Below are 12169 nucleotides of genomic sequence, written 5' to 3'. Positions count from 1 at the left end.
CGCATTCATATAATAATTTTATTCTCTCTATATATATACTGTATTAAGATATTTTGTGTTTTTATATCCTTTTGGCTTTATTATCTTACTGCAGTGTTTGTGTGTCACAAAGCGCGTATTGCTCCTAAACTTATCACCTACTTCCGTGCACTTGAGTAAATTTACTTTGTTGCATTCCATCACCGTGAGCGTGTGCAGCCTGTTGAACCTTGAAGTCAACGCGCAGGGCGAACTGTCCGTGCTCCTGCCTGCCTGTGTTATTTGTATCGGAAACATGGCGGAAAGCGAGTTGAACGTTGACAGCATCATCTCCCGATTACTAGAAGGTAAGGCAGCATTACCGATGGTTTGTCTTTTTTAAATTTTATTCCTTAATCTAGAGGACGACCTAAAATTCTCGTTTTTTTCAGATTCTAACTTAACGGAACGCTAAAACTAATTTTAGCATCTAGCATCCTTAGCTATCAGCTAAGCTAACGGTTACGTTCCCTGATGTTGGAGTAATGTTGATGTCAGCCGCTGGTAGCTAACTAGTCGCTCGTGTTAAACTGCTAGTTAGCATTAGCCGGGACACCGTCTGTTATAATGTGTAGTGAGAGGGAAAGCTAGCTTACTGCTAGGTAGAGGGCTGGGTTGACTGGTGGTAATAGTTAACGTTATCATAGCAAAACTAGTCAAGTAGTAGAGTGTGGGCAAGTTAATACTGACTCATTACAGAGGATAGTAGCTGAAAAAAAGAATCTTTTAACGTAAAACTGTTGTCGTTAGCTAATTAAGCAACTTAGCTAGCATGTTAGCCACCTTCCCGGACACACCCCCTTACGTAGGAAACGTCATTTTTTATTCTAATTAAAAAATATATTTTAATAAATTAGATTAATATTAAGCTATAGACTACTACCACATTAAAGAATGTATTTCATTTGTATGAAAGTTCTAATTTAATTTTTTAATTTTTTTTATTTGCTGTAAATGTGACATATCTGAGGTCTATCTGTTCTGGATTGCTATCGGGAAAAATAATTTTAATCCAATGCTACATCCATCAGTATGCAGTTATAGCTTAGTTTTGTTTTATTTTACATATTTTCATGAAATAATTTGGTTTTTTCACACACATTTCTGCAATGAAAGTTTCATTAGATTGTGACCCTGGGTTAAGATCTTAAAGTGAAGTTTGGTCTGGTCAAATAATGTGAAATATTTTTTGCTCTTATAGCCGTAACTAAGACGTTAAAAGAGAGAATACCCTAGGAGAAAAAAGAAATATATTACAGCAGATTATTTTCATGACAAATGTTTACATGTATCTGTAAAGAAAAGATGAAGAACGTTTTGAGCTTTTTTAAAATTTCATTATTTTTGTTGATGTTAGCGAAATATCGAAAATGTTCTGATCTCGCAATGATGAGGAAGGTGATCCAAAATCCACATCAGTTATTGGATCCACCTCAAATCAACCCTTATTTTGGCCACAAATTGGCCCTGACACAATTATTTTTAATCCATCAGCAACTTTTTGAGATATCTGACAGGTAAACATGAGTGAACACATAGCCTCATTTAGCTCTCGACTGAGGAAAACAGCAAGCATGTTGTTAATTTTTTACTCGTGGAGCTGCCCTCTAGACTGTTTGTTCTGCTTACATCATACTGCGCTAACTCACAAACATACTTCCAGCTGAGACAACAAGCTGTTCATTTCTGTGTTTACCACTTCATAGCAACCGGTATTGAGAAAATGGCATGTCTAATTTTAAGTGTCTGACATAATGTTATTATCTTGAGTTTGAATTATAATTATTGAGCACAATGACAAGTTACTCAGTGTTTATTTGTCCCTGTGTCTTGTGTTTAATTGTCCCTGTTCATGGATCATCCATTGTTGACAGTTGGTTTCTTTCTTCTTTCTTTTTTGCACTACTTTCCAGTGCGAGGATGTCGTCCAGGGAAGGTCGTACAGATGACGGAGGCGGAGGTGCGGGGGCTTTGCATTAAGTCTAGAGAGATTTTCCTCAGTCAGCCCATCCTGCTAGAGCTGGAGGCTCCACTCAAAATCTGTGGTGAGAACAGCAGGTTTTTTTAAAAAATGTTTGTGTCTTTTGTAGTTATTCTTGCCAACTGAAGGAGGTAGGGATATGGAATTGAATTTTATTTTCAATAATCTTTTGGGTTTCCAATGATTAAAAAGGCAATCCACTATTTTTTCATTTGATTGCAATCTGCATTTACACCACTAGAGGTCACTTAACCTCTTTTTCCCCACACACATTATACATTTAATTCAATTTTACAGTTTTTTTCAGCACTAAGTGAAATTGTGTTGTCCATTTGGATAGGAGTTATAGTAACATATCCTTCCAGGTGACATCCATGGACAGTACACAGACCTGTTGAGGCTATTTGAGTATGGAGGCTTTCCTCCAGAGGCCAACTACCTGTTTCTGGGAGATTATGTGGACAGAGGGAAGCAGTCGCTGGAGACCATCTGCCTGCTGCTCGCCTACAAAATCAAATACCCAGAGAACTTCTTCCTGCTCAGGGGGAACCACGAGTGTGCCTCCATCAATCGCATCTACGGCTTCTATGATGAGTGTAAGTCAGGGCACAAAAAAGTCTGTTTGTCCAGTGTACCTCATGTTTGAAAAACCATCAGTAGGAATCCTTATCATTTAAAATTAAGAATCACACATTTTGGTGTTGTATCTTTTATTTTCTCTTTTGCAAACTACTCACTCCAAAACACTTTTCTCCTTCCTGATCAACACAGATGTGTCCACAGATTGCAGAGAAATATTAAATATTAAACTAAGATGGCAGAAATATTATTGAATTTATGTAGGAGTATAGAAAGCCTGTTTTAGATAAAACCTTATTTACGATCATCGCATCTCCATCTCTTCCTCAGGCAAGCGCAGGTTCAACATAAAGCTCTGGAAGACCTTCACAGACTGTTTCAATTGTCTGCCCATTGCTGCAATTATTGATGAGAAGATCTTCTGTTGCCATGGAGGTTAGTGCACTCCTGAATAAGATCTGCTTGCTATTGTGTAATGAAAGTGTTTACAGGAGTTAAAAATAGCTTTAATCTTTCATTACAACTATAGTAGTAGACATTCAGTAGTGTGCATGACCAACATGATATTTGTTGCTTTATGATAATTACGGCTCCCGTCTTTCTGCTCTGACGGGTTTTAGTCACACTTCTCTGTTCTCCTCAGGACTCTCACCTGATCTACAATCCATGGAACAAATTCGACGCATTATGAGACCCACAGACGTCCCCGACACAGGTGTGTTATCCTACAATATGTGTTTACACAACTAAAAGCAGACAGTGTTGATGTTGTGGTGATGGTTTCCATAAATAATGCTGTTTATGTTGGAGACAAATTTAAAACTTTCAAAATCCATTCATAAAGTTTCTCAGACGAGCAGCAAAAACATTTTATAACTGGTTTTTGTTTGTTGTGGGGGGTTTTTTTGTGTGTATGTCAGGACTGCTGTGTGATCTGCTGTGGTCGGACCCGGACAAAGACGTCCAGGGCTGGGGGGAGAACGATCGGGGTGTCTCCTTCACCTTCGGGGCCGACGTGGTCAGCAAGTTTCTCAACCGGCACGACCTGGACCTCATCTGCCGAGCGCATCAGGTCACGCTTTTGGAGCTTCACCAACCGTATCCATCACATCACCAATGGAGCCAATAAAATATTAACGCTGGATTTTGGCAGCTATTAACTGGATCTCAAAGTTGGTGCCAAATTCTTTTATGTCCCCTGAATTTTCCGGCTCTTTTTCCTTCCAGGTTGTTGAAGACGGCTACGAGTTCTTCGCCAAACGGCAGCTGGTGACACTCTTCTCCGCCCCGAACTACTGCGGGGAGTTCGACAACGCCGGCGGCATGATGAGCGTGGACGAGTCCCTCATGTGCTCCTTCCAGGTACGAATAATCTGTGATCCCATAACGCAAATCCCAGTTAATCCGATCCTCATTTATTCATCACCTAATCTTATCCCGTCTTTCAGATCCTGAAGCCGTCAGAGAAAAAAGCAAAGTACCAGTACGGAGGGGTGAATTCAGGGCGCCCTGTCACCCCACCTCGCACCACTCAGGCACCGAAGAAGAGGTGAGCGGCTGGCCCTGACTCTCCTGCGTCCCCACCCCACCCCTTCACGTTCCTGCAGGCTGCCTCAGACACTCCAGACCCCCACCACCACCACCACCACCACCGGTCAGCTTGTCCATGTGTAAATAGAAACTCCAGGAGTGATTTTTGCTTGTTCTGTAGGTATTTTTATGAACATGAGTGGTATTTGTTCCCCATTTTCCTTTCATTCCATGGTACGTATTAACCCTCCACTCAGTCCGTTCAGGATTCATCAGTCATTCTCATGGGGAGGAAAAGATGTGAAGGAAACATGCTTCTCTGTCCTCACATTTCCATAGTGATGTTGTAAATACTGAGATGGGATCTTTTCCATAGCCAGTGTAGTTTCTGGAAATTCTCCCTGACTACAGGGTTTCTTGTCTTTGTCCCACGGTCATGTAATTAACCTGTTAACTGCCATTCCCCTTCCATGTTGGCTGAAGTTGTACGTGTCCTGGGAATAGTTTGAGTTGTTCAATATGCTTCCAGCAGACAAAACAAGATCAAAACTCACCTACTAACTCATTAAGACTTAAATATCTATTAAATGGTGTGAGAACAATTACCACTATTTTCACCGAGTCTTAGAAGTCCTTGTAGGTGGATTTTGTTGCCTTTAGACAGATTACATTACTAGCCTTTATGCTCAGCTTAATTTTCATAAATTCAAGAAATAGCTGTCATAAGATCAAACTCTTGAAATTTTAGGAAATACCATAAGTGACTGTTTTTCCCATTTGACTCAAGAATGTTTTTCTCCCAAGTGGAGGACTCTGTAAAATGAGGTTTTTGATGAGACAAGTGCAATAAATATTAAGATTTTTCCACATTAGCATAAAGATCTTTAAAGGCTATTAAAACCAGTTTTAGCGAAGGACAGCCAGCCTGAGCTTCTCCTTCACGAGGGCATTCATAATCCAACAACATTAAAGTTTCACGTCCTGTTTTAATGTTAACGCCCTTCTGGTAACTTGTAGAAAAGTAGAGACAAACGTTTCCCACTAGATGTCGAGCTCTGAGTTGCACTTTGTCATTGCATGACTTTATAAACAGATCAGAATCATCAAGTCACGACGATCACAACGAAAAACCCGCTGATCAACATCTAACCAATGTCTGTTATTTATTTCAGATCTTGCCTTTTTTTTTTTTTGCCTTGTAAATCTGTCTTCAAATTGGAAACGGTGTGTTAGGATGTTTTTGAAAGTGATGCGCTTGTTTCAGACACGTGAAATAAATGGAAGTGCCGTGGAGCCTCTGCCTGTTCTCTGCTTGAAGCGTCAAGTCGGTGGAGACGGGAGTTTAATGTTGAAAGAAACATGGATGTTCCAGGTCAGATGGATTTAAAAATAAAAACTCTTAGCACACAGAAGAGAGGCCTCAGTCGGCCTTGAGGGCCTGCAGGACCGACTGTGGAACTCTGCTGAGGTAGAACTCGTGGTTACGTAGAGTCGCCAGGACGCCGGTGGAGTTCATTCGCTTCACGTTAGCGTCGTAGCGGTAGCCGTTACCATGCATGTCGGTCAGCTTACCTGCACGAGAGAGGAAGAGGAGAATAAAACCCCCTTTTTAAACACAAAAGTTTTTCTTTGAATATTTCACACATCCTCTGCTGAACAGAATCGGTGATCTGCACCTCCGACGGCGTGCAGGATGGCTTCAGGCGCGCACGTGTCCCACTTCTTGCACCCTAGACTGGCGAAGACGTAAGCAGAAACCTGTCCTTCAACCAGCTGGATTATCTGCAGAGAAGCGAGAGGAAACACGTTTCTTTGAAGTCAAAAGAACTTTTAGCATTTCTAGCATTTCCACAATTACAACAAATGTCTGTTAAAACATTTCATTTTGATTTAAGTAACCCGTTTGTTGGAGTTATTCAGAATCCACCTCACCTTGTTCCCGGCGCCGCCCACTCTTACAACTTCGTGAGGCTCCATGGCGTTCACACAGTCCATTACCACCTTGTTGCTATGGGAACGTGTGGTGACGACTATGCGTCTATCATTCTCGACTTCCTTTAGCTGGAATCCAAAGGCGCCCAGTCCAGGCATCCCCCATATGGTCCTTCCCAATTCTGCTCCCGCCCCGAGCTGACGAGGAAACGTTTTGTATCAAACATGGCGGCGACGTTTAGGATGTGAGTGTTTCACCTGGTGTGTACCTGGTAGTTGTAGAACGGCTGGTTGATGACACCCGCAATGGCTTTGCCTCCGTATGCAATGCCAATAAGGACTGTCACGTGGTCTAGGAGCCCTGAAACGACAAAAAGAACAGGATGTTACCTTGACGCCGCTGAAAATGTCGTGTGTGGTTAGTTCAATGTGCTGTTGACGGTGTCTGCATGCAGGATAGAAAGAAAAAAGGCCGGAAAATTATCGAGGAGTCGTTATTCTGGTCGCCGTCCCATACTGAGAGCTGTGGTGTAAAGCGGAGGGGGGTCCGACCATTTGTGTGGCACCTGGGCTCCAGTTGGGTGAGGGAGACGCCGTGACGCTAGGATCGGATGAGCGAGAGAGAAGAGAGAGACAGAGGTACACAACCAGGGAAGGGAAACAACAAAACCAACGTGATTGTGAAGCTACGAGCCAATCAGCAGGAAGCAACTCGAAGAATTAATGTATAGAAGGAAGTGATCAGGTTAAAATTACGCAACACCACCACTGGAGCGGACACACACACACATTTTCATAGCGTATCTGTTAAACCTACCTTCAGTATATTCCTTGGTGCCATCGAGGGGATCGACCCACACGACCAGCTGAGATTCAGAAGAAACATTTGCACACAGCAGGAGAAACCATGAGTGTCTTTTTCTGAGGGGAAATGTTCAATGTTCCCTCAAAGAATTTAAATTAGTCCACTTCGAACACATGAATTTTTATCGAAGGTTTTTACAAGTTTCAGTTGTTGTTTTTGTAATTTTAAATTAAGATAAGCATCGAAAGATAAACGGCTTAAGCAAAAAGTGTCAAGTTTAACTTCTGCCAGTGTAACATCCACAGCTTACCTCCTCTTCTTTAAGCCCGCTGTACTCTGCTGGACACGTCTTCTGGAGGATTTCCTCCGAGTGGCCGTCCTCAATGAGATCCTCACTTGTCTCCTCAGAAGGAAGATCCTAATGAACAAGCAGGTACACGGATTCATCAGGGCTCCATGAAGAACCATCCATCTACATCCACCCCAGCCTTTTCTGCGCCACGGACCGGTTTCATCTCAGACACTATTTCCATTTGCTGTAGTCTAATAATAAATCATCCGCAGTGGTTTTATGTAAAATGCAGACATCAACAGACAATAAACAACCTTTTTTTTCCCCCCATAAATTGATGATATATCTGTAAATGAAATAATTATAATTATAACTCGATTCAAGTGACTGCACTAATGAGGTTTATTTTGAAATACAGTGTTACCCCTACTTACGAAATTAATTGGTTCCGGAAGAAATTACCTAAGTAGAGACGCGTTTTCCATGCAAATGCCCTAATCCGTTCCAAGCCCCCCCAAAAATTCCGAGAAAATGTTTTAAACAGAGTAAAGAATAATAATGATAGTCATTTACCTTTTAACTGCTGTCCTCGTTGTTTTTTTGCCCTCTTTGGTTAATGCCCTCTTGCCCCACCATTTCGGCCAAATTCTTTAACGAGATCAACCAAACGCATCCCTTTTTCACGCTTTTCTATCATCTCTTACTTTGTTTGTACGGACAAAAAAAAAACTTTTCTTTTCCTCTTTTCTCCGTCACTTTCTCGGGGTCCATAGCGAACACTCAAAAAGTTGTTATATTTGCGAAAAAACTATCAGAACACCTCACGGTTCGATTGCCGAATGCCAAACATTCAATAAGCACCGTTCTAGCGCCACGCAGAAGTTGGAGTGGCATCCCTCTTAGCCAATGGGATGCCAGAAAGATATACGTAATAGGTAATAGCCAATGGCAGAGCAGATTTGAGAATGTTGCGTTCAGGAACCTGTGGGAGATTCGAGTATCAGGCGATGCTGTGTTTTTTTTACATTGCGTAAATCGAAATTTCTTTCCTAAGTACAGGCAATATTGTCCTGCTGATAAATTTCGTAATCAATAAAGAGAAAGTCAAACGTTCTGTGCCGGTGGTTGGGGACCACTGACATAAACGGATGTACCAGAGAATCGTGTAATTTTTCAAAATAAAACATCTTTCGGACTCCGAAATAAATGAACCGGAAGTAATGTAAATGTTTTTTTCTTTCTGTGCGGCCCGGTACCAAATGACCCACGGCCTGCTGCCGGTCCGCGGCCCGGGGGTTGGGTACCCCTGCTCTAACGGACTCACCTCCTCGCCGATGATGGTGACTTTTGGGAAACGTCTCGAAAGTGAAGCACAAATGCTCTGCTGTGCCAGCCGGTCTGCCAGCGTCTGCAGATCATTAGCTCCGGTCTGTGCAGGGGTCAAAGAGAGAGGGTTAATACCTGACATGCATCTAAACAGCTGGTTAAGTCCTACTGGAATAATGGAATAAATGAATGATAATGCGTTTCCCAACCTTCTCAACAATGCCAAGATCTCCACTGTGGAGGACCTTCCTAACTATGGACCCAGCCTTCTCTGCCACATTGTAGGCTGAGGCCAGCAGCCGCATCACCACAGGACTTCCAGACATGTCTGAGAATTACAGCGAAATGTTAGTTGGTGGACATCTTTAGTTGATGATTAATCAATGAACGACATCTTCCATAAAATGAGTTACAGCCTCGAGTTGCAGTGACCGGATAACCTCGTAAACGCCATAAAATAAACGCAATCATGAGCTAACGTGTCCTGATTTACATATTTTTGGTGGAGCTCCTTAAGAAAACGTTCTGCGATTCTGGCTAATTACCGACAAACATATTATTGATGTGCAGCAAAAACCGATCAATGTAAAGCAAATACCGAGTATTGGTGAACGCTGTCCGACGGGAACACCGATATGAAGCGGTCACGAAACTCGGTGTCGACAAGTTGAATGGGAGAACCCGGAAGCGCGGTGGTGACGCGTCTACTCGAACAAAGATGGGTCAAGATAGTTCCCTGCTACAACTCGTGTCGCCTAATGACGCGTCAACCCAAACAAAGATTTGTCAAGATAGTTCCATGCTACAACCTGACGACAATCTAAACGCATCCCGTGACGCGGTATGACGCCAACCGGAAACGGCATGCTGCACATTTTAAATGGGGTTATTAGTTAGTTGCTGTCTGGATTGAAGGTTTGTTCTTTGGGCTCGTCTGGATTACAGGAGGAAGTCAGAAGACCTACAATAAACGTAAACGCTAGCGGAATGTATATGTCAGGATGGCCGAGCGGTCTAAGGCGCTGCGTTCAGGTCGCAGTCTCCCCTGGAGGCGTGGGTTCGAATCCCACTTCTGACAATATTGTTTTAGGGTCTCGGTTGGGTGAGCGGGTGTGTGTTACACACATATACATATACATAGTGTATATGTGCATGAGACCAATGTTCGAGGATTATCTAATTAATTCTTAATTACCTAAGGATTTTTTCTGTTTATGTCGGGTTCATCATTTACGCAGCGGTGACGTCAGGAGAGGACCAGACTCGGCGGCGGTTACGCACGGAGTCTCCGAGGCGCATCTCTCCAGGGTGGGCCGGGATCAGAAGACTGTCGGAGGGAGAAACACTGTCAAACGTTAGAGTTTGTCGACGAGTGTTTACACAAGAAAGAAACATCAAGAAACAGTGGATTTTCTCCGTCGACGGGCCCTGAGGGTCCAACACGGGCAGAGAGCGACGCGGAGGAAACCAGCGATTGATTTAATAGCGGAGAGCGCAGCGACAACTCACCGAGTTTCCCATGAAGTTCAGACTGAACCAGGAGAACCCGAACCTCAGGTTGTTGCTGACAAACTCTGGTTTTGTGCTCAAACAATAAAAATCTACCTCAGTCTCACGGAACCTGTTCAGGTAGCTCCACCAATTATCTGACAGAACACATCAGGGAGGGCGTGGCCAGGAGTCTCATTGCACCAATCATCAGCCAGACCTCAGCAGGGAGGGCGTGGCCAGGAGTCTCAATTCACCAAACATCGTAGCAGACACAGCAGGGGGCGTGGACAGGAGGCCTGAAATCCACCAATCACAGTCCAGCATATACATGCGACTAATTAACAATGTGTGTACTGGAGCGGATTGATCATTTCCTTGTGGGTATCAGTATAGTAAAATGTAAAAAAAAATTAAAATATAATTCTTCCTCTCCGCTAAGAAAAAAAAATCGAGCTCCTTTTTTCTCATTTTACGAAAAAAAAAAAAAGATCAGACATGAAGGAAGCTGGGAGCACCAAAAGTTGTACATTAATGCTTAAAAAAATGCTGAAATTATATTTTTCCAGTTTTCTACAGATTATTGGGTCAAATCATGAACTAAACGTTTTGACTCTAGATTGAATGTCAAACAATTTGAGAGGACAAAAATTTTCATTTTCTTTGCATCAAAAATGATCTAAAGATCTAAAGAGATCCATCTATAACCTCATTAGTGTGTTGATCAACACGATTATAAGAGTAAGAACTCCGTCACAACTCCCACGACAGGAGAAAGGACCGGCACATGCGGAAATTCACTCCTCCTGGAGGACAACTTCAGGTTCTCCCACCAGCTGGCGGTGCGTCGCGGTAATTTTACGCAGCGGGATGTGTCTACGTGGGTTCTCTCCGGGTTCTCTGGCTTCCTCTGACCTCCAAGAACACACTTCAGGTGAATCGGTTGCTTCCAAATTGCCCGTAGGCGTGAGTTTGTGTGTGACCGGTTGTTTGAGCTGGCGTCATGCTTGGAGTGTCCACCGCCTCTCACCAGGAAGTCTTGTGAGGTTTAAATGTGGCAGGGGCAGCAGTACTGAGGTACATCAGATTATAATCCAGTGCTAAAGAAATGTTTGAGGATTATTTTGGTGTGTTTTAGTAACACCAAAGTGTCCAAACCGCTCCCTCCCGTGTGCTACAGGTACATTGAACGGGACACAGAGGGAACAACTACCTGAAACACACTCAGCCCCGAATCAGAGACAGGTTCCATTTACTCACCAGGATGTCACCATCTAGTAAATAAACCACCTTCTCCGAATAAAAACACCAAAATGAAAAAACAAACACCTTCTCATCACACCTAAGAATTGTTTCTGTAGCGTCGGGTTCATCATTTACGCAGCGGTGACGTCAGGAGAGGACCAGACTCGGCGGCGGTTACGCACGGAGTCTCCGAGGCGCATCTCTCCAGGGTGGGCCGGGATCAGAAAACTGTCGGAGGGAGAAACACTGTCTAATGTTAGAGTTTGTCGACGAGTGTTTACACAAGAAAGAAACACCAAGAAACAGTGGATTTTCTCCGTCGACGGGCCCTGAGGGTCCAACACGGGCAGAGAGCGACGCGGAGGAAACCAGCGATTGATTTAATAACGGAGAGCGCAGCGACAACTCACCGAGTTTCCCATGAAGTTCAGACTGAACCAGGAGAACCCGAACCTCAGTTTGTTGCTGACAAACTCTGGTTTTGTGCTCAAACAATAAAAATCTACCTCAGTCTCACGGAACCTGTTCAGGTAGCTCCACCAATTATCTGACAGAACACGGCAGGGAGGGCGTGGCCAAGAGTCTCAATGCACCAATCATCAGCCAGACCTCAGCAGGGAGGGCGTGGCCAGGAGTCTCAATTCACCAAACATCGTAGCAGACACAGCAGGGGGCGTGGACAGGAGGCCTGAAATCCACCAATCACAGTCCAGCATATACATGCGACTAATTAACAATGTGTGTACTGGAGCGGATTGATCATTTCCTTGTGGGTATCAGTATAGTAAAATTTTTAAAAAAAATTAAAATATAATTCTTCCTCTCTGCTAAGAAAAAAAAAATCGAGCTCCTTTTTTCTCATTTTACGAAAAAAAAAAGATCAGACATGAAGGAAGCTGGGAGCACCAAAAGTTGTACATTAATGTTTTCAAAAATGCTGAAATTATATTTTTCCAGTTTCCTACAGATTATT

The 12169-nt window shown here is 43.2% G+C and overlaps 2 protein-coding genes and 1 non-coding gene across 7 annotated transcripts; 2 read left to right on the top strand and 1 right to left on the bottom strand.

Moving 5' to 3' along the window:
- The first annotated feature begins 190 nt into the window (after positions 1-190).
- LOC137613140 (serine/threonine-protein phosphatase PP1-beta catalytic subunit-like) lies at positions 191-5301 on the top strand. The gene is made up of 8 exons (XM_068342064.1): positions 191-326; positions 1932-2063; positions 2365-2595; positions 2909-3013; positions 3222-3293; positions 3499-3650; positions 3806-3940; positions 4027-5301. The coding sequence occupies exons 1-8, from the start codon at positions 275-277 to the stop codon at positions 4129-4131; spliced, it is 984 nt and encodes a 327-aa protein (XP_068198165.1). The 5' UTR covers positions 191-274; the 3' UTR covers positions 4132-5301.
- A 132-nt stretch (positions 5302-5433) lies between these two features.
- Positions 5434-11707, bottom strand: bpnt1 (bisphosphate nucleotidase 1). 5 transcript variants are annotated; one of them, XM_068342059.1, is made up of 11 exons: positions 11607-11707; positions 11294-11424; positions 8673-8791; positions 8462-8566; positions 7156-7263; positions 6858-6906; positions 6558-6641; positions 6310-6401; positions 6041-6238; positions 5785-5890; positions 5434-5680 (listed from the first exon to the last, which is right to left on the bottom strand). In XM_068342059.1, exons 2-11 carry the CDS (start codon positions 11325-11327, stop codon positions 5529-5531), a joined length of 1047 nt encoding a protein of 348 aa, XP_068198160.1. In that variant the 5' UTR covers positions 11328-11424; positions 11607-11707; the 3' UTR covers positions 5434-5528. The 5 variants fall into 5 exon arrangements, with proteins under 5 accessions (XP_068198160.1, XP_068198162.1, XP_068198164.1 ...); XM_068342061.1 differs by lacking the exons at positions 11294-11424; positions 11607-11707 and adding exons at positions 9659-9790; positions 9973-10094; XM_068342063.1 differs by lacking the exon at positions 6558-6641.
- On the top strand, positions 9459-9541 carry trnal-cag (transfer RNA leucine (anticodon CAG)). The gene has a single exon. It is a non-coding gene; the product is annotated as a tRNA-Leu (tRNA).
- Positions 11708-12169: the final 462 nt, after the last annotated feature.

Source organism: Antennarius striatus, chromosome 19 (assembly GCF_040054535.1).
Source record: "Antennarius striatus isolate MH-2024 chromosome 19, ASM4005453v1, whole genome shotgun sequence".
Classification (NCBI taxonomy): domain Eukaryota; kingdom Metazoa; phylum Chordata; class Actinopteri; order Lophiiformes; family Antennariidae; genus Antennarius; species Antennarius striatus.
The sequence above is the reverse complement of the archived record's forward strand: the minus strand, read 5'-3'. Positions and strand labels throughout refer to the sequence as shown.

Bases quoted from the DNA above. Each gene is read 5' to 3' on its own strand.
- LOC137613140 (XM_068342064.1), top strand. From the start codon at position 275: ATGGCGGAAAGCGAGTTGAACGTTGACAGCATCATCTCCCGATTACTA. The intron at 327-1,931 runs GTAAGGCAGCAT...ACTACTTTCCAG, and splicing joins CATCTCCCGATTACTAGAAG to TGCGAGGATGTCGTCCAGGG. The intron at 3,294-3,498 runs GTGTGTTATCCT...TGTGTATGTCAG, and splicing joins CACAGACGTCCCCGACACAG to GACTGCTGTGTGATCTGCTG.
- bpnt1 (XM_068342059.1), bottom strand. From the start codon at position 11,327: ATGATGAACCCGACGCTACAGAAACAATTCTTAG. The intron at 6,907-7,155 runs GTAAGCTGTGGA...TCTGAATCTCAG, and splicing joins GCGGGCTTAAAGAAGAGGAG to CTGGTCGTGTGGGTCGATCC. The intron at 6,239-6,309 runs GTACACACCAGG...TTTCCTCGTCAG, and splicing joins AGCCGTTCTACAACTACCAG to CTCGGGGCGGGAGCAGAATT.